The sequence below is a fragment of the Hirsutella rhossiliensis genome (assembly GCF_020360975.1).
Source record: "Hirsutella rhossiliensis strain HR02 chromosome Unknown scaffold00003, whole genome shotgun sequence".
In the NCBI taxonomy this organism is placed as follows: domain Eukaryota; kingdom Fungi; phylum Ascomycota; class Sordariomycetes; order Hypocreales; family Ophiocordycipitaceae; genus Hirsutella; species Hirsutella rhossiliensis.
Window position 1 is genome coordinate 2,249,610 of NW_025408669.1, and position 25,180 is coordinate 2,274,789.

General features: G+C 55.8%; 4 protein-coding genes across 4 annotated transcripts; 3 read left to right on the forward strand and 1 right to left on the reverse strand.

The window, feature by feature from the left end:
- Positions 1 to 4,707: 4,707 nt before the first annotated feature.
- Positions 4,708 to 4,959, forward strand: HRG_03201 (uncharacterized protein; the record flags this gene model as incomplete). Its single annotated transcript, XM_044861672.1, has 1 exon — positions 4,708 to 4,959. One exon carries the CDS (start codon positions 4,708 to 4,710, stop codon positions 4,957 to 4,959), a length of 252 nt encoding a protein of 83 aa, XP_044722698.1.
- A 5,921-nt stretch (positions 4,960 to 10,880) lies between these two features.
- Positions 10,881 to 13,841, reverse strand: HRG_03202 (mitochondrial protein; the record flags this gene model as incomplete). The annotated part of the gene is made up of 1 exon (XM_044861673.1): positions 10,881 to 13,841. One exon carries the CDS (start codon positions 13,839 to 13,841, stop codon positions 10,881 to 10,883), a length of 2,961 nt encoding a protein of 986 aa, XP_044722699.1.
- Positions 13,842 to 14,094: 253 nt separating this feature from the next.
- Positions 14,095 to 16,827, forward strand: HRG_03203 (high-temperature-induced dauer-formation protein; the record flags this gene model as incomplete). Its single annotated transcript, XM_044861674.1, has 5 exons — positions 14,095 to 14,190; positions 14,244 to 14,957; positions 15,013 to 15,087; positions 15,247 to 16,434; positions 16,495 to 16,827. The coding sequence occupies 5 exons, from the start codon at positions 14,095 to 14,097 to the stop codon at positions 16,825 to 16,827; spliced, it is 2,406 nt and encodes an 801-aa protein (XP_044722700.1).
- Positions 16,828 to 17,918: 1,091 nt separating this feature from the next.
- HRG_03204 (sec8 exocyst complex component specific domain-containing protein) lies at positions 17,919 to 23,413 on the forward strand (the record flags this gene model as incomplete). The annotated part of the gene is made up of 6 exons (XM_044861675.1): positions 17,919 to 17,984; positions 18,059 to 18,189; positions 18,267 to 19,521; positions 20,063 to 21,787; positions 21,845 to 22,695; positions 22,759 to 23,413. 6 exons carry the CDS (start codon positions 17,919 to 17,921, stop codon positions 23,411 to 23,413), a joined length of 4,683 nt encoding a protein of 1,560 aa, XP_044722701.1.
- Between the last annotated feature and the right edge of the window lie 1,767 nt (positions 23,414 to 25,180).

Here is a 25,180-nt window from a genome sequence, read left to right on the forward strand (position 1 = left end):
TAGCGAGTAGGAGTAGCGCATGTCCAGGGCGCATATAAAAAGGGCCAACGTTGGACGGGCCCTCTGTCAGCTCCCATCCCAAGTCCATCCGGACGGGACAGGTCGCGTGTGCACATGCGCGCATACGTGAACCAGCGAGCGCGGCCGGAGCCCACCGGATGGATGGATGCCTTTGAGGCTTTGTCCATCAATATCACTGTCAGCGTCAGCGTTAGCCTGGGCTTGGCTCTCCAGTGGCCCTCACCAGAACGACCCCCCTGCATGACGACAACTTCTCGTCCGAGTTCTTGGCCATTCTCCCCTCACCATGATGTCTCGCTTGGAGTCTTGCTGTAACCCAGTTAGGAAGGCGACAAGGATGCTTGGCTTTCCCGTAGGCAATAAAAGTTCCTCGTATTTATAGCTTTGGGCTGTCTGCCATTACGCAAAAGTTCAACCCCCCGAACCCAGCTGATGGCGTCGAAACTGTGCTTGGCGATTTCGCACTCGGGACCGTCTTGCGCACTCCAAACACAGGCCCCTTCTGTTTCTGGCGCCGGCGGCTCAGCGCTGCGGGCATCGGAACTTGGTTGTTGCAGGTTGAGATGGTGTCGATGAAGCTTCGTGGCCATAGGCAAGCTTGGAGAGGCCAAAGAGTCGGTACAATGCATTGTACGGCATGCCCTGAGCGATGTTGCCAAGTGCCGTCGACTCCAGAATACATGTTCCTGGCCCGTCCACCTTCCCAAGTGAGTTGGCCATTACAGTAGACGACGTCGCGGCGCCCTCGCTTCGGCACGTCGTCCAATCCGGCATCTTGTCCGACTCCCCATGCTCAGCTCGCCTCAGATCCGGCTTGGCGTCGTATGTGTGGAATCATCACGGACCAGCATGGGTCATAGACCAATGTGTAGGAATTACCTGTGTCTCAACACCGTAGGCTGCGTCTACTAGTAAAGATGACGGGAGCGGCCGAGGGTGCTGTCAGAACTTATGTGCAGCAGCCACGGGAAGTGTCACGTGCAAGACTGACAAGTGGTAGCTGCTAGAGTCACGGACCAGCATGTGTTACAGGCCAATGTGTAGGAATTACTCGTAGGCTCAAGTCTCTTTGCACAACGCGGCTAGCTTTGCAGACGCCTTCTCCAGCTTCACTCAATACATCCTTTACGGCCCCTCAATGGAGCTCTCTTTTCCTCGTGACCAGCCTTATTAGGCAGGCCGCCGGACCAAAGTTCTGACACTCATATAAAACAGCTACTTTATATAGACAGGACAAGAGACTAGACATATCTCACGGTAGTTGTTTACCCGCCTTCTAGTGTGCTTTCAGTAAGTATGTATCTGCCTAAGGAGCAAGCTAAAGGGTTCCTTTGGAGCACTACTTCAAGACAGCAATCCTGCCTCTGCCGAGAATGTGGTAACGGTGTCTTGCTTCAAAATCCTCCAATCTACCAGTCTACTAGGAAAGGTAAAGATGCAACCCTGTGAAGAATTATTTCAGTATGCGCCTTACGTCCGGCTTTAAGCTAATCTTATAAGTACATCTACTATATCAGGTCTTATGTTACTGGGTAGGTAAATATAGTGAATAAGAGGGAGAGAAAAAGCGCGATATCCGCTGTAAAGGCATTTCCTCCTACTTGAATAATAGGTCTGCCGTACATGGGGTTGGGAATGCGGATGATTCCGTCTCCATAATCACGCCAGAGTACCTATCCCTTTGAAGGTGCAAAGACTGCAAGTATGCACCCGCCCTAGATGTCTCCTATGTATGTCGACATACTCTCAGTGACCTGGTTTACCCTGCGAAAGCTTGTGTTGTTGACGTAGCGAAGCAGCGATGATGAAAAGACTTCCATAATGATGTGGATTGGGCGGCAAAGAATGTTCTGCACAGCTCGCGGTTCCTCAGTGGCTGAGATCCCTACGCAATAAGGGATAAGCAGCCTGCGCAATACACAATGCCCAAGAGAGCCAAATCTTCTTGGCCATCTTTCCCTTAACAATCTCGCGTAGCTCTACTCTGCGATATATCCGAAGCCTTGCTTAGCCTCACAAGTTATAGTAGCGGTTTACCCGTCAGAGATAAGTAGCCATCTTCCTCGAATTGTAGGCTCCCACCTATATCGCCCCCGGGCTGGCGACTATATGGTTGAATTTGTCTAAAAGCCAGTAATCCGAGTAATACTTGAATCTCGGGCTGCGCAGTCAAGACTGGGTGCCAGAAATCCGGAGACTGTCTCAGTCAGGTAGTCTATACTCTCCCTAGGGCTCATCAGTTGAAGATGACGGGGTCGGGGAACACTCCCGTATCTTTCGTCGAGACGGCCAATAGGACGGCTTTTGCAAGGGTATATGTCAGAGCAGAGAAGGACTTATAATACGCGTTAATAACACCTCCAATGGGGTGCCCCTATTTTGCATGGTGTAGCGGTGTTTTACCAGCTTGACGGTATATAACCACTTTCTAAGCTTTACTCTAGCGTCCTTTAAGGGTGACTGGTTTCTGCTTTTGTCTCCTTGTTTAAGCCAACCAGCGCGATCTTATAGAGTTTAGCATTAAGTTAATGAGCTAGCTTAAAGACGATTTTCTGTATATCTATGATTTTTATTATCTTCATAATATACCCATACGACTCGCAGAGAGTGAAAGCCATCGTATCCAGGCCAGGGCTGCAGAAGAGTTGCCATTTGTGCCCTTTTGTGACGACAACGATATCGATTCCATGTCACTTTTGATGAAAACCGGGAGTTGAAGGTCATGGATAGCCTGCAAGAGAGCGTTCCCAGTCTGCCAGTCATACCGCTAGATTCTCCTGAAGCATCAAGTCGTGTTATGGACATTTTACAGCACGTCGCCGTATATAAATATTTGAAGGAGTCGAGAATCGAGCTGTCGACCCCTCTTTTGAGTACACATTCAAGCTTTCAAACCCTACTGTCCAAGGCAATGAGCCTCCAGACGGTTTCGATGTTCGGGATGGTAATCTATGGGGCTTAAGAATCGAGAACCTCGGAGATAAGCCTCTATATATCACCATATTCAACTTCACCTCGGAATGGAAGATTACCAATCTTATTGTGGACAAAGACGGAAGTCATTTCAAGGTGATACAACCAAAAGTCCGACAAAACACGAGCATGGAGGAGCTCTGGCTGGAGATGAACGTCCCGGACTCCCTCAAAAGCCAGGACAAAAGCCGGGGCAAGAAGCATTGCGAAGATAGTATCAAGGTCTTCATCACGCGGAAGCCTACCTCTTCCCCATCTCTAAACTTGCCAAGTATTTCTCTCGACGGCAAAGACACGGTCCATGGGAGTGGCGATTTATTATCCAAGTTCCTCGACGAGTTGAATGGGCGGTTTCGAACTCATGATCCTGCTACGTCTCAGCAATGGTCTACTCGAAACTACATCGTTCGCACAATCAAAGAGTGAAAGGGACAGTCGGATTCCCTTGATTCGCTTTTTACTTAGCCTGTTGTCAAGAAAGGAGAGGCTGCGTGTTATTGAATGGCGCTGGTACATGATGGCCAGCGTTTTTCTTGACAAACTCCCTGCAGCAAAGTGATAGGCCTTTCATTCATTACTGGTAGTCACAGTCTCGCTACGTCCGTACAAAGGAAAGTCTGCCCCATGCATCAACGCGTGTACGAAGTATACCATCCACCACCATCACCGGAGCCGTTATCGCCCCAGTCTTCTCCAGCCAGCGACAGCAAACATCATGATCCTCCCGTATTAGCGCCGTCCTGCTCCGGGAAGCTGGCAAAACCCTCGGCAAGCATGCATTATAGGTTGATGATCCAGACGCTAGAAGTCTACACCCGGGCGTTGCTACACAACGGCAGGATTGTCTCGGCTGCAGCAATGGCCGTCGGTCACGATCCGTGAAGGCCACATACATCCGGGGGGCGAAAATGTTCTATGTATTGGTAATAAACCCCTTGATATTAATGCAATTAGGGGCTAGGGGAACTTGCAGATGTAGACCGAGTGGCAGGTGATCCTTCAGCTGGGGCTTGCAACTCCTCGATCGCAGCACCACGAGCGAAACGCCTCATCCCCGTCCTCACTCTAGGCCGGATTCGCATTATATTGAGTGACGGACGAGGCCCAGTCCGGCGGCCAAAACATGGGCACCCATGTATCGGTCGTGGCCCCCCCTGTAAGGTCGATGCGAGTCTTCGGCCGGCAACGGCCACTGCCGCATGCCGCACCGCCCGCTAGCAAACTGTCTTGCCATGTTGCGCTGTGGAGGGAGGACTTGGAGCCGTAAGTTGTCCGACTGCTTCGACGACCGGCAATGAGCACTGCCGCATATCGGGCTGCTCGCTAGCACACTCTCTTGTATTGAACACTCGGGCGCCTCGTTTTGAATAGAGATATAAGACAGACAACCTGAACCCCCTTCTCTCGTCTTCCCGTGGCAGGCGAGGGCATATGGCCAGCATTCCCGCCCTCTCGCGCCATGCTGTCGCAGCCGAGCGTTCATGTTTGTTTCGTCGCGCGCGGCGCCTTCTTGTCGCTGGGCATCTCGAGGGTTCCTCGCACGCAAGGGCACCCTGTTGAGAGGTATAAAATGCCAGCTCGGGTCCGCTGTCCAACACCAGGCCAGCAGCAAACTATTGTCACTTGAACACTTCAATAACTTCCGTCGCTTTCCTCGGAGAGCCACTCCCACCGTCTGCCGTCTTTGCCACCCACACACCAGAACAAGCCAACATGAAGGTCGCCTGGGCCATTATCGCCTCCCTCGCCGGCAGCGCCCTCGCCGCCCCGGCCCCCGCTGCACCCGCCGGTCCTGCCCGCCGGGCCACCCCGGAGGCCACCGAGAACGGCCTGCTTAGCAGCCTGCTCGGCGGCCTGCTCGGCGACCTGGTCGGCGGCCTCGGCGGCGGCCTCAGAAGCGTCGGCAATAGCGTCGGCGGCGGCCTCAAAGGCGGCCTCAAAAGCCTCGGCGGCGGCCTCGGCTAAGTCGTCACCCCCCAATATAACAATATGATAAGTGGAACATCAAGCGCGGTGAGTATGTATTTCCCGGCATGGCTGAGCCACCGGTGGTCACCAATATGAGTCGGCGGGCTTAAAGCACCGGGGCTCGTGGGCGTGTGAGCTTTCGTCTCGCTGTTTGCCCTTTTCTGCGCGGGTTTGCTGCCCAGGAGGAACCGGTCGGTAGCAGTAGTAATGTCATGGCCTTGTCGAAGCCAACGACCCATGGTGCGTTCACTCTGTGTGTGATGTGTGCCTCGTGTGCGATGCGTGCGTCGGTGTGCCTTTTCGAGGTCGCCGTCACAACGGCATGCTTCTGCCACTCCGCTTCTTTATTAGTCGAGCGTCAGGGCGAAGAGTTACGGGATGGCTTCGGGCAGTCACTGACAGGGGCTACTACGCCAAGCCTTCGCCACTTGCAGACATTGCAGTAATCAATATATATTGATAAGTATGGGCATATTTATTGTTAAGCTTATCAATATCGATAACAATATGGAAGTCCCCTATCAATATGTATTGCTAATATGCCCCTATTTTGACTTGAATGCCTGTTTTAGGCGTACTTACTTTCCACACGTCAGCCGTAGCGCTGAGGAAAGGGCTCGGCACAGAATGGGAGCATTCTTTCGTTCAAGATTCTCCATGCCCTCCATTTTGGTGATCGAAGTGCACGCCCCCTCGATATCTCAGCTTTGGCAATGGAAGACTACGTATCCCGTGTGCCGGAAGTTGACATCGCATCGAACCCTTCGTCATCAATTTTGCCTTCCGATAGTGTCTCGCAATCTGCCAGTATACCTTCAGAATCGGAGCATTCCCCTCCGGCAGCAGTCAAGAGGAGGAAGTTGAGAGCGACGTCGACTTGGCATCACTTTCGACAGGCTCGAGGCGATGAGCCACGCACGGCAGGTGGCAATTTACTCCACTACTGCAAACGTTGTCGCAATCCATCGTGGTCAACCCACATTTCTGGCAACGCCCGCTATCATCTCGAAAGGTTCATCACGTACAAGTCAGAGAAGACACGAATGCTCGATGCAAGCGTCAAGTAGCCATCGAGAATGCCTTCGCGAGAACAAGCGAAAAGCAGCTGAGGCTGACTCAAGAGAGCGAGGTCAATATTTTGCGGAGCGTGATCAATGTCGATGCTTTCCGAGAGGCACAGATGCTACTTTCCGCGAATAGGCATCTGCCACTGAGCTGCGCGACGTGGCCAGAGTATCAGGCACTTTGACCGCGATCAACCCCGCAGTCGAGGAGTTCCTCGTCGACTCTAGCAACACGGTCGCTTCGGATCTAGATAGGGCCTACGACACGCATCAACAATCCGTCTGTCGGTGGCTCGAAGGCGCTCGGAGTCTTGTGCATATCGCAATGGATGTATGGTCTTCTCCTCAACGCAAGGCATACATCGCTGTTCATGCGCAATGGGTCGACGAGGCATACAAGCCTCGCAAGGCATTGCTGGGATTGCCAAACCTGCGACGGTCGCACGCGGGCGCAGCGATGACGCCGCACCTACTGAAGATCATCCGGAGATACGGCATAACACAAAAACTCGGCTATTTCACCGGGGACAATGATGCTAAAAATGACACTTGCCTCCGTCAACTTTCTGCCGATTTATCGCAAGAGCATGGGCTGACCTTTGATCCAATATCCTCTCGAACGCGGTGCGCTGGCCACATCATTAACCTTTCCCTTTCTCTTTGCGACCAGCGAAAGTGCACTTCAGGCCGCCGTTGAACAGGCGGACGATGAACTGAATCAAACTACTGTTGCAGACGCCTTGCATGACCACCTCCATTCAGAATCTACGCCAAGAACTCACGCCCAGCGCAGGAAAAGAAATGACATTGCCGGTTGGCGGAGTATCGGTCCAATGGGAAAACTTCACAACATTGCTGTGTTCATTCGCAACTCTACAATTCACAACGACGCATGGGACGACATTGCGGGGAAAGCCCTCGGTATCGACAACATCACGCGCTGGAACTCGTGGTTCAAGCTGCTTGATGCCGCCATCAACCAGGAAGGCCCATTGTCGGTCTTCGTCAATCAGTATCATCGAGAGCTTGAGGACGACATCCTGACTCATGATGACTGGCAAGTATTGAAGATGACACACGAGTTCTTGCAGCCGTTTCACCAGGCCACCATGGAGCAGCAAATGGCCTGGGCTTCAATAGATCAGGTGCTAGAGAACATGGACATACTCTTCGTGCAATTCGAAGACGCAAAGGTCAGTCGCAGACTCTGCAAGTATTGCCTTCGGGCTGAAGAAGAGCTCAACTTCGATGCAGGTCAAGTATGCCGAAAACGCCCACATGGTAAGCTCGGTTCACATGGGCTGGTGGGTTCTTTCAAAGTATTACGAAGAAACCGACAAAAACCCCGTGTATGCCACGGCACTTCTGCTCCATCCAGAAAAACGGCGGAGGTATCTCGACCGTCATTGGGCACCAGAGTGGCGGCAGACAGCCATTGCTGCAGCGCAGCGGCAATGGGCGAAGTATAAGGACAGACCGATTTCGTCGGAGAGAACCGTGCGACCCAGTTGTGAAGCGCGAGAGGTCGCTTCTTACGAGCGCATAAGGCAGTCAATGAGTGTCCTGGATGAACCTGGCGATGAAGACGAGTTTGAGAATTCATCAATGCTCCTCCGAGACATATGCTGACTGCCAATCCGCTTGAATGGTGGTGTCGTGAGGAGCAGAGAGCCGAGTATCCACGCTTGCATCAGATGGCCCTTGACATACTCAGCGTCCCAGCGATGTCGGACGAGCCGGAGCGGGTGTTCTCTTGCACAAGGCGGACACTTTCTTGGGATCGAGCTCGACTTTCCGCGGACAGGACTGAAAAGCTGCAATGCTTGGGTAATTGGGTGAGGAACGATTTGATTCGCAAACTGTACGTTGCGGTTGATGACGAGATCATGGATGTGGGCGGCGCCAACGGAGACGGAGATGAGCATTCAATGTTATATTAATAATTATTGATAAGCTTAACAATACATATCAATATAGCCACACTCCTAACAATACATAACAATATGCCAAAAATATGTATTTATTTATTATTGCAATGTCTGGCCACTTGGCTGTGTTGCTGAGCCGTCCTTGAGAGCGGTAAAGTGCGCGGAGCAGCCATTAGGTCAAAGCCATATATGTAGGTTGGATAGACGTAAAAGCGTACGTTTACCCTTGCGCGCATGTGGAAACATGCCCCGTGAGAAGCTGTTCTATCCGTATTCTGGAAGCGCCTCTCAACGTCCAGAGGCGACAATTCCATGGCCTGCGACAAGACTGCGGCGACGGATGTTCGCCGGTGCTGTTGGTCGGCAGGCAGGCAAACGGGACCGACATGCGTCACTTTATGTTGGAGTCTGGCCGCGTATAACGAGGCTCGACCCCAGTCCGCAACGGTACCAGGTTATATGCAAACATTCAACTATGGAACTCAAAACTATCGAGAAACTAAGAGCGAATATGGATACATGTACGTGTTGGATCCGTAGTCTGTTCCCAGCCTCTGCCACCGAGCAGCGTCTGGATTACGGGACTGCGCTCATCTTTTCCCGGCCCAAGAAGTCAGGCTTACCTTCGGCCGTAACGTTAACCACCTTGCCATCGGCGACATACTGCTCGGGGAAGCGCGTTTCTCGTCAGCAGCCGGGTCTACTTTATTGACAGGATCGGGGTCCGTCTTGCAGTAGTCAACTACTTACAACCGCGTAGCCCTCGACGCCGTGCTTGGCGTGGATGCGCGCCGCGTGGACGGTATGCTCTTCGGTGCCCCAGCGGTATATTTCCTCCTCGCTGCAGTTTTTCGTTGCCGTAGTGGGCAATGCTCTGGCGGATCAGGCGCCGCTTCTGGACCTCGGGAACTGCGTCGGACATGCTGGGCAGCTGCTTGGAGGTGGTTGACGCCTTGACGGGTTCCCGTAGAGTTGATTGTTGCCGAGGGACTCAGCTCAGGAAAACAAAGATATGGACTGTGTTGATGAGTGAAAGACACAACGTCTTGAATACCAAAGATGGCTCGAGCATACAGCCACCAGAGGGGCCCGACGTCTCTATATGTATACTGAGCTATCTTGCCTCCAAGCCGTGGGGTCGGACGTTGGGCCGAGTCCGGGAAGCTGCCGGCCGTCCGGCCCGCCGGCAGTCAGCTTGGTCGGCTACGGGCTGCTCGTCCATGCCGTTATGCGGGCCCGCGAGCCGCGACATTCGGCGTCTGGTTTCCTATTGGGGAAGCGGCCAGGGCCGTCAACCACGGCATCATCGCCGACATGCGCTCGCGCCTCGCGTTTCGCCAGAACAGAAAAAAAAAACGTCTCAGCCATCGCCGTCATGTCTTTTTTTTATCCTCTCGCGTTAGCGGTGTTACCCTACCTTATGTCCGGCTGCCACAGTTTGAGCCTCGCATCCGCCTGCCGGACCGGAGCAAGCTGATGACCACGGCAGTATGGGCTCAAGGAGCAGAAAAAGATGGCAGGACACTATGTGGAGCGCAATGACCGGGTCATGGATGATGGTAATGGCTCGCCACCCAAGCCGTAGACCTACGCCTCGGTATGTGCTGGCTGAGTAGAACGAGATGTAGCCGAGACGGCTCCAGATGTGAAACGGCGGCAGGAAGCTCTTGTCAGCCTAGCACGAGTCTAGATTATACTCAAAACACGCTCCACTCATATATTAGGCTCGGCAATTTGGAACCTTGTCGGTATGGCCATGTGATGTAGCTGGTATACGAATACGCTTGGTTGAGATGTGACTTGGGACATAATCGGAATTGGAGACATCAACCGGGTCGACAGAGAGTCCAAGTCACGGTAATTTCATTTCCAGCAAGCTACGCATCCTTGACTCCCCATCTCCTCCCGGTCTCATTCGGCCAGCACTTTTGCCGAGACTGCATATGGGCGGAGGTCTTGAACGAACCGCTTGCTTATTCCTGTCGTCGATGACAACTTGACTGGCGTCTGAGGGCTGGGCACTTCGAGGCCCCGACACGATGGTCTGGATCCCACGCCGGATGAGGCTCAAGAGCTCGGCCAATTTTTTTTTGTCGCTGCTGCAGAATGCACGTCCAGAGAGGCGTTCGAGATGTAAGTCTCGAGTCCGCAAAGTCCGTCTCTCGGAGCGAGACCCACATCTATGCCGGAGACCCACACTTGCGCCGAACCCGTGGTCCCACTTCTCAGCCGAGCCACAGTGCTGTAAGATCCGACACGTGACCCTTCCCGTGACCCGTGCACATCGGATCTGACAGGAGGCAGCAGCAGCAGTGCCGCAAGTCGGAGTCCATTAATTAGGATTCCTCTTACGTGTTCATCTCCAAGTAACAGTTCGTGTTCGTATCGCCTGCCGCTGTACATGGATGAGATGGATGCTGCGGGGCCCACGCCGGGCCTTCGGCGCCGCATGCCCGGCCTCGCAGGATTTAGCAGCCCCCCGTTCACGGCTTCCGTTTACCGCCAAGACTATCTCAATCTTACAAAACCTACAGTACAGTTACATGAGTTTCTTGTCGTCCAAATCGCGGCGGCTGTTCGCCAAGCCTTCTGTCCAACTTGTCCGTCATGGCATGTTTCAAAACTCGTGCCCGCTTCATGTATGCGTGCCCAGCCTCAATGTGGCCGTAGATGTGGCCAACGGTTGCTAGCACGGCCCTATGCGTGATTGCGGCCGTCGGCTGTTTGCCGGGGGCTAGCCAGAAGATATCTGAACATCTCAACCCTAAGCTTGAAGTGCTTTAAAGGCTCAACGACGAGCCTGCTGCTTCGTCTCGTGCATGCTGCAGCGCGTAGCGCTACATGTGAATGAAGTGAATTCTCCACAACAAAAGTTGCTCACCCCCAACGATAGGTGCTTCATAAATTAGCAGAGGCCGCGGCACCTTCATTCGCTCGGGCCCGAGTCCGTTGTGAGGGGGGTTTCTGGAGCCAATGGGTTCCTGTTCCACGCAACATAAATGGGGTTGCCGGCTTCCTGTTGCGTCCTCCTTCTCCTGTAGTCCACACCCCGCTTGGTTCTGTCAGGCAAGCTTCCCCCGAACATCCGGTGCCAGTCGGCTTCCTTTGTTTCAGGATCACTCTCAAAAGCTTTCCGTCGCCGCTTCTTCATCTCGGCATAGATTTTTTGCGCTCGCTTTACGGGCAGCTCAGTGATGGCGTATTGAACGGTCCAGTCGAATTGCCGGCCCGGCTGCTCAGGACGCTCCACAAAGTCGCCGTTGACCTTGCTGCGGATGGTGACGTACATGCCCAATATATCGGGCTGCTTTTTAGTATCGTGCTCAATGTCGGCCTTGGCTGCAGCTTCTTCGACCTTGCTAGCATCGGCGCGCTCACCGGCCTTGATAGCATCGGTATGCTCCTCGGCGGTGTCGGCCATGGCAGCCCCCCTTTCGGCACTGGCAGAATCCTGCTCCTCCACGACTCCATCAGTGTCACGGCCCATCTTGCCTGCCTCATCTTCTTGTGCGGTTTCCGGCTTCCTCGATTGAGTAGCCAGATCAACAAACACGCGTTGAAAGGTTTTCAAGCTCTGCCTCTCCTCGTCCACTGTCTTGGTCACCCTTATAATCAGATCAGTCAGTGAGGCGCCGTCCGGCTTCGGCTCATCCTTGGCAGAAACCGAATCCGAGTCATCGGGTCGAGCGCTGTCTTCGTCCTCTTCCGCCATCAAATCTTGGGATTCTTTGCCCTCAAGTAGGTGTGCAGTCAGGACCGCAACCATTTCGTCTAGGCATTTGTCGCTTTCCAGCTCGGTCAGACCCCGGAGGAGGCCACTTTGTTCCAATGCACCTTGGATGGCATCTCTCACTGACACAATGCCCAGGGATTCGTTCTCAACCGTCTCCTCGACCTTCCTCATCAACTCCTTCCACGCAGCGTCGCTCTGAGGATCGTCGGCAGCTGCACCATCCGTAGGCCCATCTGTCTCTTCAAGCTGCTGCTGCTGCTCGGAATGGGCAACCGCCTCGTCTTGCGTCCGCTCAACTTCGCTGTCCTCCAAGCTTTGGCGTATCTCCTGTTCCAGCTTGTCCGCCAACGGCTTGCTTGCTGCCTGGTTTCTCTCCATTTCTTCTTCCGTAACTGGCTCGACGAAGAAGTATGTTAATGGGACTTTGGTTGGACGGGTCTCGACGTGAAGCCGTAGCGTTCGCCCTGGGAAGCGCGCCGTCGCACGATCCATCAAATCATTCAGTAGCGCGATGCTGCACTTGAATTCCTGGTCCCCAACTCTCAGGTCGTTTGTGCCGTGGATAGCTTGGTCCATCTCTGGCAAGCTGATGTACTGGAAACCGAAGATGCGCTGTGTGTTGTGGAAGGCAACGAAAATTCCATCCATGCGCCCCATTCGAACCTGCAGCGAATATTTGAGAAAGGCTGATCGAATCATGTCGTAGTACTCGCGCTCAAACGACTCCCACTGGCCAAAGCGCCTGCGGATCTCGTAGCCAACACCCTTCTCGTAGCCCTGGACATCCATTCGGATGGAAACAACAGCCCTTGTCTTGAGGTCAAACATTCCGGTCCCGGGCAGTCGCGAGTCCTGTGCGTCGAGCTGCGAGCGCATCAAGAAGTCGCCCAGGGTTGTGTAATGGTACGACTCGTCTGCATTTCTCTCCTCCTCGGGGATTTGGTGGGACTTGGTCTTTCGGTACTTTTCAAACTCCTCCTTGGGTAAAGTGAGAAGCTTCTCCATGGACTTTCCAAGCATGCTGAGGACATTCTCCGTGTCGTATTGCTTGTCTGCATCGATGGCGTACACACCGTCGTCGAGCCGTGCATAGGCAGCGGCCGGCGCCCGGCTGATGAGGGTGAAGTTCAGGGAGTCGGGTTTCAGCGACTGCGACAAGTTGCCAATGTAGATCTGCCTCCAGGCGGAAAGAAGAAAGTGGAAATGGGACAGTATTGATGTCATGCTAGAAGTCGAGCCGCAGTATTTCATTTTGTGCTGGGCGCAAAGCTGTCGTAGCTTGACATCCTTCGAGGACGTAATGTAATCCTTGAGGGCGTTAAAGTCGAACTCTTTGATGGGCATAATCGATGCGAGATAGGGGTCAAAGTTGAAGACACCGCTGCGCTCGTCCTGCATTTGGTAGACTCCCTGATTGAAGAGGACGCGCTCTAGGCTGTGACTCAAGGTGGGAACCTCTTTTCGGCTGTCTTCCTCCACGGGCTGGAGATGCAGACATCGAGGCCGAACCACTTTGACGACCAAGCGTTTCCCTTCCACCTGCTCGGGCGTTGCGCCGGATTTCTTTTTCGAAGAAGCCACCTTGTTGGAAGAGCCTCCTTTTGAGTCGACACCTTTTTGTTTTTTGGAGCTGTCTCTTTTCCTAGACTTGGCAGCAAGGACCCCTTCTTCGAGCGAGGATTTAGGCGTGGCATGCGGCCTTGAGCGCGCGCGCTTCGTTGATGTAGATTTGGCGACATCGATTTCCGCGTCGCCGGTCGGATTCGTGGACCTCTGCGGTACCGTCAGCTTTTCAGCTTGACCCGAAATGATGCTCTTCCATGATGCTTGGCTGTCGTTGGGCCCTTCAACCGAGTCCTGCCGCTTGAAGAAGTCGGTCCAGGCCTTGGCCGCATCTGAGGAGTGCGAATTCGTGTCATCGAGCTGGTTTGAACCGTCTGCGACGTTCTTTGCCCGTTTGTTCTTCTTGTCGACTCTGCGCCGTTCCGCAGCCTCGCCGAATGATTCCTCGGCCGAGATGGCACTCTGGGGACTCGAGTTCCTGTAGGGCGATTGGGAAAGTTGCCTCCGGGTATGGTTCGCAACACAATTCCAAGCCCCTGGAAAAGCCCAAGGGCCGACCAGTCGACCGGAGAGACTTCGCGAGCGAATCATCTCGGTTGTTTCATTTGTGTTGCTTGAGAAGCAGCCTTTCCGGCAAAGCTGCAGTAACAAGGAAAAAGTGAGAAGGCTCCCTCTCTATCGATAGTGGCCGCGGGAGTTCTTCGGAGTGGACCGCATGTGCTAGCCTGCACGTGATTGGCCTGGGGGATTACGCTGCTCAGCAACTGTACGACTGCCAGACTGGGACATATTACCACCGACCAGCATCGTCTTGCAGGCCGGAGAGCCTCACTCTGCTGCAGACATGGGCGCCAGCGACTCCAAGATTGTCTTCAAGCAGGGCATCTTCAGGTTGTCAGAGGAGCGCCACATCCCCGCCGACGACACCTACTGGACCTCGGTTGGTGAACCCGGCCCCCTCGCTACCTGGCCGTTTGCTGACGCGGCTTCAAGTTCTGGGAACTCCCGGAATCCTCAGAAGATGTCTTTAGCCTGTTCTCGCCCTCCGACATACGCCGCACCCGTGATCAGGCGTTGGAGAACATCGAAACCCTTGTGCTTGCGTTGACGTCGCGCCTGTTCATCCTCCGCCACCACCCGTCGTTTCCCGATCCCGAGCTGGCCCCAGAGAGAGACGCCCTGAACTGCATCAGGATCCTCACCCGGATCCTTCCCTACCTATATGAGAGCGATAGCTTGAGTTCCTGGGAAGAACGCTTCTTTTGGGGGTCCCGCCGGAGGAAAACTCGCCGAGCTGTCATAGCCAACGAGGTTCTATTTGATGAAGCCCAGGGCGACAAGCAAGATGCATTGAGCGAGTCAGACGAGTTCGAAGATGTCAAACCCTTGGCAGAGGAGCTCATCGACACCTTGATTGATCTGCTTTTCTTCTCAGATCTGACCATTTCACGCCAACCTCACGGCCATGCCAAGGTCACCTACGCCATATGGCAGAGCGGCGTCGGATGTAACGCCGCTGTAGCCACAACTAAGGAGTACGAGAGCAACAGGTGTGAGATACTTCGCCTGCTCCTGGCCCTGACCGGTCAGAGCATGTACATTACCCCGGCCATGCTCCCCCAGAGAGGGGTGCGTACTTTGACCCATCTTTGCACATACCAAGACAAGCAGGTTGTGCTCTCAGTCCTGTGCTCTTTGCTGAATACGGTATGCTCATACAATATCCCCGCGAAGAGATTGAGACTGACACTCACCATGACAGACGCTCAAGTACAACCCGGCGAGTTGGCGAGTTCCGTACAACACGTTGGTCTTCAAAGATGCGAAGCAGGTCTTGGTCACATATTCCTTACAGTTGATGCTTATTCTGCTGGTATATCCAATCCCCGAACATGCATCCGCTCAGAAGAACTTTTATCGGCACTTTCTCGGTCGGCTGCACCGCCCTCAAGACTTCCAATTTATAGTTGATGGAATGAGCCGGATTCTCAGCCAGCCGCTCCAAGAAAAGACATCCTACCTGCCTGGCTCCCAGTCGTCTGGGAGCTTTGCACCGGAGATGCTGATGCTGTTCTGGGAGATGACACAGTGCAATAAGAGGTTCCGGTCCTTCATCATCGACACCGATCGAGCCCACGATTTCGTCGTCCTGACGCTGTTCTACGCGCTTGAGTACAAGAACGAGCCGGCAAAACAGGGAGTTGTGCGCATGTGTGCGTTTCTCTTGCAAACTCTGAGCGTGGAAACAAACTTTGGCCATAATCTCAACAAGCGGTTCGAGGGACAGGAGAGCCTTCCTGGATGCATCAGGATCAACGGGTTCAAAGGAACCTACGCCGACTTTCTTATCCATTCCATCTACAGCTTAATCACGACGAGCCAAGGAAGTTTTGCAGCAGTCTATCCCGCGCTCCTAGCGGTGATAAACAACATTGCCCCACATGTTGAAGGGCTGAGCACTGCAGCCAGCGCCCAACTCATGCATTTGTTCTCGTCCATGTCCTCGCCCTCGTTTCTACTCGCCAACGAGACCAACCACACGCTACTCCATTCACTTCTCGAGTCAATTAATGGCACCGTCGAACACAAGTACCGCGAAAACCCAGAGCTGATACTGGCCATTGTCAAAAACAAGAAGCGAATCGAGGCTTTGCGAACTTTTACCCTAGAGAGTGGCCAGGAAGAGATAGAGAGGAGGAACAGAAGAAGGAAGGATGTGGGTAACCTCGGAGACTCATTCGACTCGGGATCGGTGAGGAGCTCGCTCGACAGCGCGAGAAGTCCGCCTCCTGCACCGTCTCGCACACCGACGCTGGAAGAGGTTCCCGAAGATGGGACTTTTGCCATTGGCGACGATGACGAGGACGACAGTGATGAGGATTTGCAGCCGACCCCGGCCCCTTCAACCGCGAGCGAGAATCAGTCCCAAGCGTCGTCTGCCGCCAACGTGGACGATGCAGTCCCAATCCAGCTCCGTGGCATGTCTGAGAAAGCTCGGGGCAAAATGCCGGCGGGCGCGCGATCCTTCTCTCGACAAAACAGCACCACGAGCCTAGGAGCACAGTCTGCATCAGGCCAGACTCAGGGGGGCGTGTTTGAGGCCACAGCCCAATGGATCGATAGCTGGCTTCCAGAGTTGCCCTTGCACACTATCCTGACGGTCATTCGACAGGTCTCGAGTCTCGTACCGCAGCAGTCCACCAGCAGAGAGGCTGCGCCAGCTGATGCAATTCGCGAGGTCCAGGAACTTGACTTCATCGGGATCGAGCCTTCGCCTCCTCGAGTACACTCTTTCGAGTGGTCTCAGCCAGCTTTGGCTTGGTATGAGTCACTTTTATGGGGCGTGGTCTTCACGAGCGAGATGCAGATCGCCAAAGGCACCATGGGCATCTGGAACGGCACCTTCATCAAGCTGTTCCGTGTCCAGGAGACTGCTCCAGAGGGGCCCACGTTGACGTCTCCGCGAGGGGCAGTCGATGCCGTCGGCAGCAACATAGTGTCACGAATCGGTCAGATAAATCTTCGCGGGGGCCCGGCGCACACCGGCAGCAGCTCTTTGTCACGGCCCGGAACTTGAGAGCATGACGGAGATTCGCGAGAAGACGCAAAGAGGCGATGGTGTAAATCGGGCAATGATAGAACTACACGCCCGTCACCCCGGAGCGCACCGGGAATTTGGCCTCGACCAAGCCGTCGCGCTTCAAGACGCTAAACTTGAATCTGGGCAGAAGGAGGCGAAATGGCACGATGACAGAGCTCTGGCTGTGGCCATTTTATGACTTGAAGGGGGCGGCTGGTAAGCAAAACGACACTGTCCTGAACCGAGGGTGGGAGCCGAAGGCGACACCGGCAGAGCCAGGCGGAGGACGTGAACATCAGGTTGGAGTCGTTGAACAAGCTTACGTGGCGACGAGTTGACGTGGACACTGGAGTCACGCGGCCGTTGAGAATGGGGGCCATTGGAGCAAATCGGCAAAGATTTACTTGGACCATTTGCTCGGGGCAGGCTCTGGCTCGCGAAGCTGGGTCAGGTAGCCTAATCATGGCCTCAGCCAATGGCATGAGGTGCTCGATGAAAAGCTAATGCGCCCATCTGCATCTGCCCTGATTTGAGCCGGACGGCGTGGCCTCGAACGGTTGGGTGCCACCACATCTCGGAGGAGAGGCATCCATCCGCACCGCCACTGTTTCAGACCCCAAAGACAAGCCATGCGATGCATGGGGCTGCTCTATAACGCCACCAGCCACACCAGACGCGATGGCTGCCGCGGTTGGTGCGCCGCCTGGAACAGGGATAACAAGCTTGTAACGGCGTCCGATGAGGCCGGGCCAGGGCTGGTGGTACGAGGACAGCAAGCATCAATTAATCTTTCAATCAAAAGGAAAGGGCCGTGTTTACCAGGTACGCCCGGGGCAAAAAAAAAAGAAATACATACCGCTTGCCGTGCCTATGCACGGGATCCCGCTGATAAATCTCTCGTTCCTCAGCAACCTCTCGTTGAGGTCTTTCTCCTTCTTTGGGGGGTAATGTTCACCCACTGTCTCACTGCCTGTCTCTCTTGAGTACAGTACCTTGAGGGTCGTCGTTGTCGACAGGGGCCTGCGGCTCACCCTGCCCACTTCGAGGCTTTGTCGTAAGCTATATGACCTGGCGCCGCGTTACTCGGAATGGCCCACACTCAGGAGCCAGCCTCGGCGGCGATGAGCGACGAGGTCAAGCCGTACAAGATCCGTGTACGTCGACCGTGTGTGTGCGCCCGTCCCGCCCCCTGTTACTGACGGGATGCGTGTTTGCGATCCATGGGCAGGTGTCGAGCAAGTATCTGGAACTGACGAGGCGGAAGCTGGAGCTTACACGGCTGCCGCATCAGATTCCGGAGCCCAGGTCCAATGGGTGGTGGGAGCCGCAGCCGACGGTCGAGCCGCTGGTAGACTTTTGGTAAATGCTCTGCTTCCGCTGCCTCGCGGCCAGTCTAGCTGGGCCATCCGTCACAAATCTAACAAGCGATATTCGAGGCTCGAGCAATTCTCTTGGCGGGAGCAGGAACAAGAGTTCAATGCCCGGGTGCCCCAGTTCCGGACCGCCATCCAGACGGCCGCCCTGGAGACTCCGGTCCGACTGCACTTTGTCCACGCTCCGTCTCGTCACACCCATGCGGTTCCTCTACTGCTCATACCCCCTTTCCCCTTCACCAACCTGTCCATGGCGCACCTCATCGGGCTATTCACCGAGCCGGGCGACGACGCACCCGGCCAGCCGTTTCACCTCGTCTTGCCGTCGTTGCCAGGCTTGGGCTTCAGCGATGCGTTGCCCGACAAGGTGCCCGCGATCCCGACAGTCGCTCACATGCTGGACGTCTTGATGAAAAGGCTTGGCTACGAGCATTTCCTGGTAACCAACTCGGGATCATCGCCAGGCGTCCTGGCCCCGGTTGACTGGAAAGTTGTGAACCATCTGGCGCTTCACTATCCCGACTCTTGCTTAGGGGTTCACTTGGTGTCCCCGCCGCTCAGCCCGCCGAGGATACGGGACTCACCTGTCGCATGGGCCAAGTGGAAAGCAGCAAGCATCCTCCGGACTCCTATGCTTGGCTACTCTCGCGAAGATCTGGACGCGTTGGGGCGTCCCGACACTTGGGTACCCAGGGGGGCGCGGGCTTCCTCCCACGCTTTGCTGGGATTCGGAAGCGACGGCGCATACGAGCCAAACACTCTAGCCTATGCCCTCTGCGACTCGCCGCTTGGCCTTTTGCTCTTCTTCCTCATGGTCCTCCGCATGTCCGGCCCTAACCGAGGTTTGCCGCCAGCAGAGATCATCAAGATGACCGAGTTAACCTGGTTGCCCGGCCCCGAGGGGACGATGAGACTGTGGGCAGAATGCGCATCCGGCGAGGAAACGCAGGAGGGAAGAGCGGGACAGAGACCAAACGCCGCATTCACCGTCTTCTCGGGCGACGAAGGGCGAGCAGGGGGCGATCCGCCATTGCCGGTCCCCTTACCCAGGCCGATACCAAACTCATACGCATGCCCGGCCTGGGGCCATCGACAGTATCGGGTAGTGGCATGCAACCGTGTCACCGGAAGGCCTGGCCTGCTTGCATGGGAGAGACCACAAGTCATTGCTGTGGGCGTCAGACGGCTTGCCAAGGCCATCCTCGCCGCCGAAAGCAGACTAGCAGCGCCTGTTGCACAGACGACGGCCTTGTTGAAGCGAGTGGTGGTCGACAGCAGTCAAAAAGCAGCGGCGACAACGGCCGAGACAACAATACCGGTATCAGAAGAGGCGTCAGGAAACCCTCGACAGGAGACAGCGGCATCTGCCTCGGAGCCGGCCGGGCAGCGGGTAGCGGAAACGTCCGGACGGGAGGCATGGAGGCAGCCGATGCGTGCTATGAATTGCCAGAGACTGGGCGATGCGGAAGAGAGGCAGCATCAAGGCAGTGGCAGCGACGAGTCTAGAGGTGGGAGTCCGGACACGGTCATTGCCGTCCAGATTAGGGCGTGATCGGACTTGAAGGGTTCGGAGGAGTTCGGAGCACTCTTATGCAATGGCAATAGCGAGCATACGACGCTGCTCTTAATACATAAATGTCCGTGAAGCTGATGTTGAGGGGAATCATGGGCAGTGAAGCGACGATGTGGGGGAGTCACTCAACTTAGTATTAGTCACGGAGGCTGGCTGGTCTGTGCACACGTAGTTGTACGTACTGTAGTGTAATAGTCGGCCAGGCAGATACCTTTCCAAACATCATCCAGCAACCTCATCAGCGCCAATCGACAGCGCCAGCAGCAGACCTGACGGCCTGTCGCAGTCCCTCGCCAGCGAAGATGCCCGCCCGAGACCCCAAGAGTCCCTGACGCAATCCTCTCTCACCGCCATGTCGCGCACGCCCCCCAACATGTCGAACCGCTACGGCCCTCCGACGCGCAATGGCAACGGCTATGGGAACATGGGCCCAGGGAGGGCAGAGGAAGAATACGACCCGTATGCCTACGGCGAAGGCTACACAAGCGACAGATATGGCTCGCGCCCGCCCGCCGCCGCCCGCGGCCCCCCGCCTGTCGTCCGGAACATGCCCTCGCGGCCGCGCGTGCAGGAGACGAGCGCCGAGAGACAGATCGGCCAGGTGCTGGGGCACATTCGCGCCGAGTGGCCGTCCATGTGCGAGGCCGACTGTGTGCCTGTCCAGCTTGCCTTGCAGCTGCTCGACTCGAGCTCCGTCGGCCGAGCACACGAGTACCGCAAGTTTCAGCAGACGCACGCCTACCTACAGGACTCGCTCAAGAACATCGTCCACGAACACCACCAGGGCTTCAACAGCTCCATCGGCACCTTCCACAAGATTCAGGGCAGCATCGAGGCGTCCCAAAAGCGTGTCCGTGCTCTCAAGGACTCGCTCGACGGCGCAAAGTCGAGCCTTTGCACCACGGACCCGGGACTGAAGAAGCTCTCCCAGACGTCGCAGAGCTACGACGAGCTGCTGCAGACTCTCAACGAGCTCGACGACCTACGCTCTGTGCCCGACCAGCTCGAGGCGCGCATCTCGGAGAAGCGCTTCCTGACAGCCGTCGACATGCTGCATAGTGCACTGAGGAAACTGCGCCGGCCGGAGCTCGACGATATCGGAGCCCTAAGCGACCTGAGGAGCTATCTGGCCAACCAGGAAACCGCATTGATGGACATACTAGTGGAGGAGCTCCACGAGCATCTATACCTCAAATCCCCGTATTGCCAAGAGAGGTGGCAGAGCCTGGCCAAGAGCCAGGGCGCATACGCCGACGGCTACGGAGATGCCAACGCCATCCTGCCTTTTCATGCCGTCCTGGAATCCATCGACGTCAACAAGGCCGTCGCCGAAGACCCCATGAAGAACCCAGAGGCCGACACTTTTTACTATGTTGGACTGCTGGTCGAGGCGCTAAACAAGCTGGGCAGGCTGCAGAATGCTGTCGAGATGCTGAAGCAGCGGCTTCCGGTCGAGCTGTTTGGCGTCGTCAACGAGACCATCAACGATGTGGATCAGCGGCATCCAAGCTCGCTCCGTGGAGCCGCAGGCAAGACGGAAAGCCTGCTCTTGTACGGAACCCGGGAGACGCAGCTGAGGGCCGACGTCATCTACGATCTTTTATGGACACTCTATGGCAAGTTTGAGGCCATTGGCGAGGGCCATCGAGTGTTTCACGAGTCCATCAAGGCCCTCATCCGACGCGAGGGTGCGGGTAACAACAGCTTGCTGCTGGGCAGCTTCAAAGAGGTGTGGAATTTGTACCAAAACGAGATCCGGGCTCTCTTGCACAATTACGTCACGACCGATGCAGACGTCTACCAGTTCGACTCGCCGACCCCGGGGGCTACCCTCAATGGAAAGAAGGATGCCATGCGGGAGCACCTGTTCAAGTTTGCCGAGACGGATGCCAAGTCGGTCGAGACGACGACGGAATACGACGCCCTCGAAGGCATCATCCAGGCAACCGTGCCGGGACTCATGAGCAACTCGCGCAAAGCCACCGCCGACCCCAAGAAGAGTCGAGTCGCGGTCGACGCCAATGCCTCGCGACGAGATACTGGGGTCGGGCTCGGGGCCAATCGACAGACCATGGGTTCATACAAGTCTCTGGTGCAGCCGAGTGTCTTCAACATGAGTCTCTTGCTACCGCCCACGCTGGTTTTTCTTCAAAGGCTGAGGGGCATCGTGCCTCCCGGCTCCGATCTGGCGACCAGCACGCTGACGACGTTCCTTGATAATTTCCTGGTCAACGTATTCCAGCCGCAGCTGGACGAGACCCTCGGGAAGCTAAGCGACTCGGTATTTGGCGAGGCAGACTCTTTTTCGCAGGACTCGTCTTGGAGCCAGTCGGCGCCGCGACCCGTGTTCAAAGGCACCACGGCCTTTTTCCAAGTGGTCACGGCGTTTTGCCGAATGCTCGGCACGATACCGCCGGACCAGGCCCTGAGCTCGCTCATTGTGAACCAGATGATGCGATACTACGACCGCTGCTTCAGCTGGTACAGATCACTAGTGATCAAAACTCAGGAACAAGGCACAGACTCGAGCAAGCTCAGGGCGTCGGCCCGCTTTACTGCGCAGGCGGGCGAAATGCAAGAGACGATGAAGAAGCTGTGGACATCAGAGGGTGTGGATCGGGAGCTGCAGGAAAAGGAGGTGCATCTACTAATTGAGCAGACAAATGACACGACGCTGGAGATGAACGACGTCATCCAGGACCGGGAGACGATTTCGTCCCTGTGCCTCCTGTACACGAGCATGAAGTGGCTGGCGGCCAAGATCTCGAGCCTGAGGCACATCACGGTCCACGAGACGGACTCGTCACGACAGACGCTCCCGCGGCAGACGAACCGACGATGGACGCTGATGAATGACCCTAACAAGGCCACATCGGAGCAGGGCCCGGTGCAACTGCCGCTGACGCAGGAGTCGGTCCAGTAGGTTGCCCTGGGCGCTGGCGCGGATGAAGCACAAGGCGGGCAGCTAACGGTGAACACCAGAACGTTTGACAACATCGTGACATCATACGAGGAGCTAGCTAGCACGGCGCTACTGACGCTGCACATGGAGGTCCGTTGCCGCATCGTGCACTCGCTGCGCAACGCGCTCTCGCCGGAGCTGGCGCCGTACCTGCTTGACCAGGAGGTCAGGGAGCCGGACCCGCCAATCCTGAGTCTCAACCTGGAGCTGGTGCTCTTTGACGAGACGATTGTGCGCTTCCTCCGCGACCGCGAGGTGGCCTTTATCCGGACGGGCCTGGGGATGCTCATCAACCGCTACCTGGTAAGCAACGCGTGGATGGCATCGCCCATGAACGCCAAGGGCTGCGGCCGGATGCAGCTCAACGTGCTCGTGCTACAACAGAACCTCAAGAACATCGAGGAAGGAGTGGACCTCGCACGGGCAGCCGACTACTTTGCCCTCTTTGACCAGGGCCCGGACGCTATTGTGGACAAGGCGCGGGCGGAAAAGGAGAAGAATGCAGCGAGCGAGGAGGCGCAGGGCGAGAGCTTCACGTACGAGGAGCTCAAGGCGCTGATTGAGCTCTATTACAGCGAGCAGCTGGCGAACCCGGAGCGGGGCATCGCGTCTGCTGCCAAGCGGAAGATGGACGACAAGCTGCTGGGTCTCAGCGAGCACCTGTGGCAGACGTGAGGGGTCAGCGGGTGACGATGTTGTTGTACTTGACCATGTGGTGATGATGCATGTATGCTCTAGGGGAAAAGGTCTGGCGAAATGCTACAGCGTGCGCACGGAGCTGTCATGTAGATTATGCGCGCTGCTCATGGTATGGGGCGTGCTTCATTGCCAGGCATTGCTCGAGAGTTGATGGCGGACGAGGTCGGCAAAGGAAGGGGATACGAAACGGGAGTCCTCGTGGATTTTGATTTCCAAGTTTCCCCCTTGGCCAAGCCGGAGGCTTTTCCAACGAAAGCCGAAAGACGGCACTCTGCTGCGTAACGAGCGCGGCACTCCCGTGCAGTACTATTTGAGTATTTTGAGCAGGACGGTGACCGACAGCGAGGGAGTCTGGCAGCTGAAAGAACAAGGGGCGGTGGCGACGGTCGTTGCGGGCGGTGGTGGCGGCGGATGAGACGCGCGCGTGCGCTACGAGTTGCCGGTTCAGGGACCGTTTCTAATAGTTGCTCGCAAATACGGATAGGTAGGCAGAGTTTCTTTTTCGTCTCTTTGGCGTTTTGAAGGCTGAGACAAGACTCTCGGGTGACGGTGGTCAGAGGGGATAGGGAAAAGGGGCGGGCGCACTCGAGATGCCTCTTTTGGATCCTTTCCTCTCCCCCCCCTTTCCCCGCTCCCCCTCCAACAAGCTTCCAGAAGGAAGAGAAATGCCTACTGTACCTTAATTGCCAGGCGCATGGCTCAAATACTCGCATAAAAGCGGAACTCGCGGCAAGCAAGGAAGTCGGTAATTAAAGAAAGGGGGGCGCATTTCGGGTGGTGGTGGGGAGAAAAGGAGCAGCGCTGCGCCTCTTGCCTCGGGCTGGTCGTTCTCGTCATCCATGCAGCCAGCAGCCGCCGGGACCTGCGTCTGCGCCAGTGGCTGCGCCTTGGCTGGTGCCCGCCCAATGCACTCGCTGAGAGGCAAGCCCCCTTTTGCCTTGGGCTGACTAAAACGCTCACCGCCAAGTACACCAGGCAGAAGCTCCATGTACCGTTTCATGTGGCAATGGCGGCGATAAGCTTAATCGGGTACCTGGACGACGTCAGAGGTGTACGAAGCGCGTGTACGAAGCGCGTGGGCCTTTTACACTGTTCGCGAGGTACCTAGGTACCTACCTAGGCAGGTATCTAATACCAGGTAAGTTAATGGGTTTAGCCATGGCGGTTAATGGGTGGCCAGTTAATGGGTGCTGCCTCGCCTGGATGGATACTGGATATAATACAAGCCCGTTATTCGCACCGCGGGTTGACTCGCCCGGCTGGGTTACCCCCACCCCCACTCACTGGTGGCGGCTGCAAAGGACGGACGGATTTGTAGGGGCGGATGGGACGGGAGCAGCGTCGAGAAGCTCAACACCACCCTCCACTGACTGCCCGCACCGCCCGCGCTTGTACTGCACTGTACCACCCAATTGGTTTCTTTTAGGCAGTTGCCGAGGCGGCTTTACTGCTGCTACATACTACCTACAGTACTGGACTACCTACTATACATACTACTGGACTACAGTACATACACACGTACTGGACTGCACGGATCATGAGCAAGGGGCCAAAACATGTCGCCCAACTCGCCCTCTCTCATTCCTGTACTGTACGTTGCCCGTAATACCGTCGTCCCCAAGACACCGCCGCCAGCCGAGCGCCGCCGTCTTGGTCGACTCGGCCAAGGCTCGACACGCCTGAAAATAGCACGTGGGCCACGTTCGTCTCGTATCGCGGCAAGTCAATCATCGGCGCGGTACC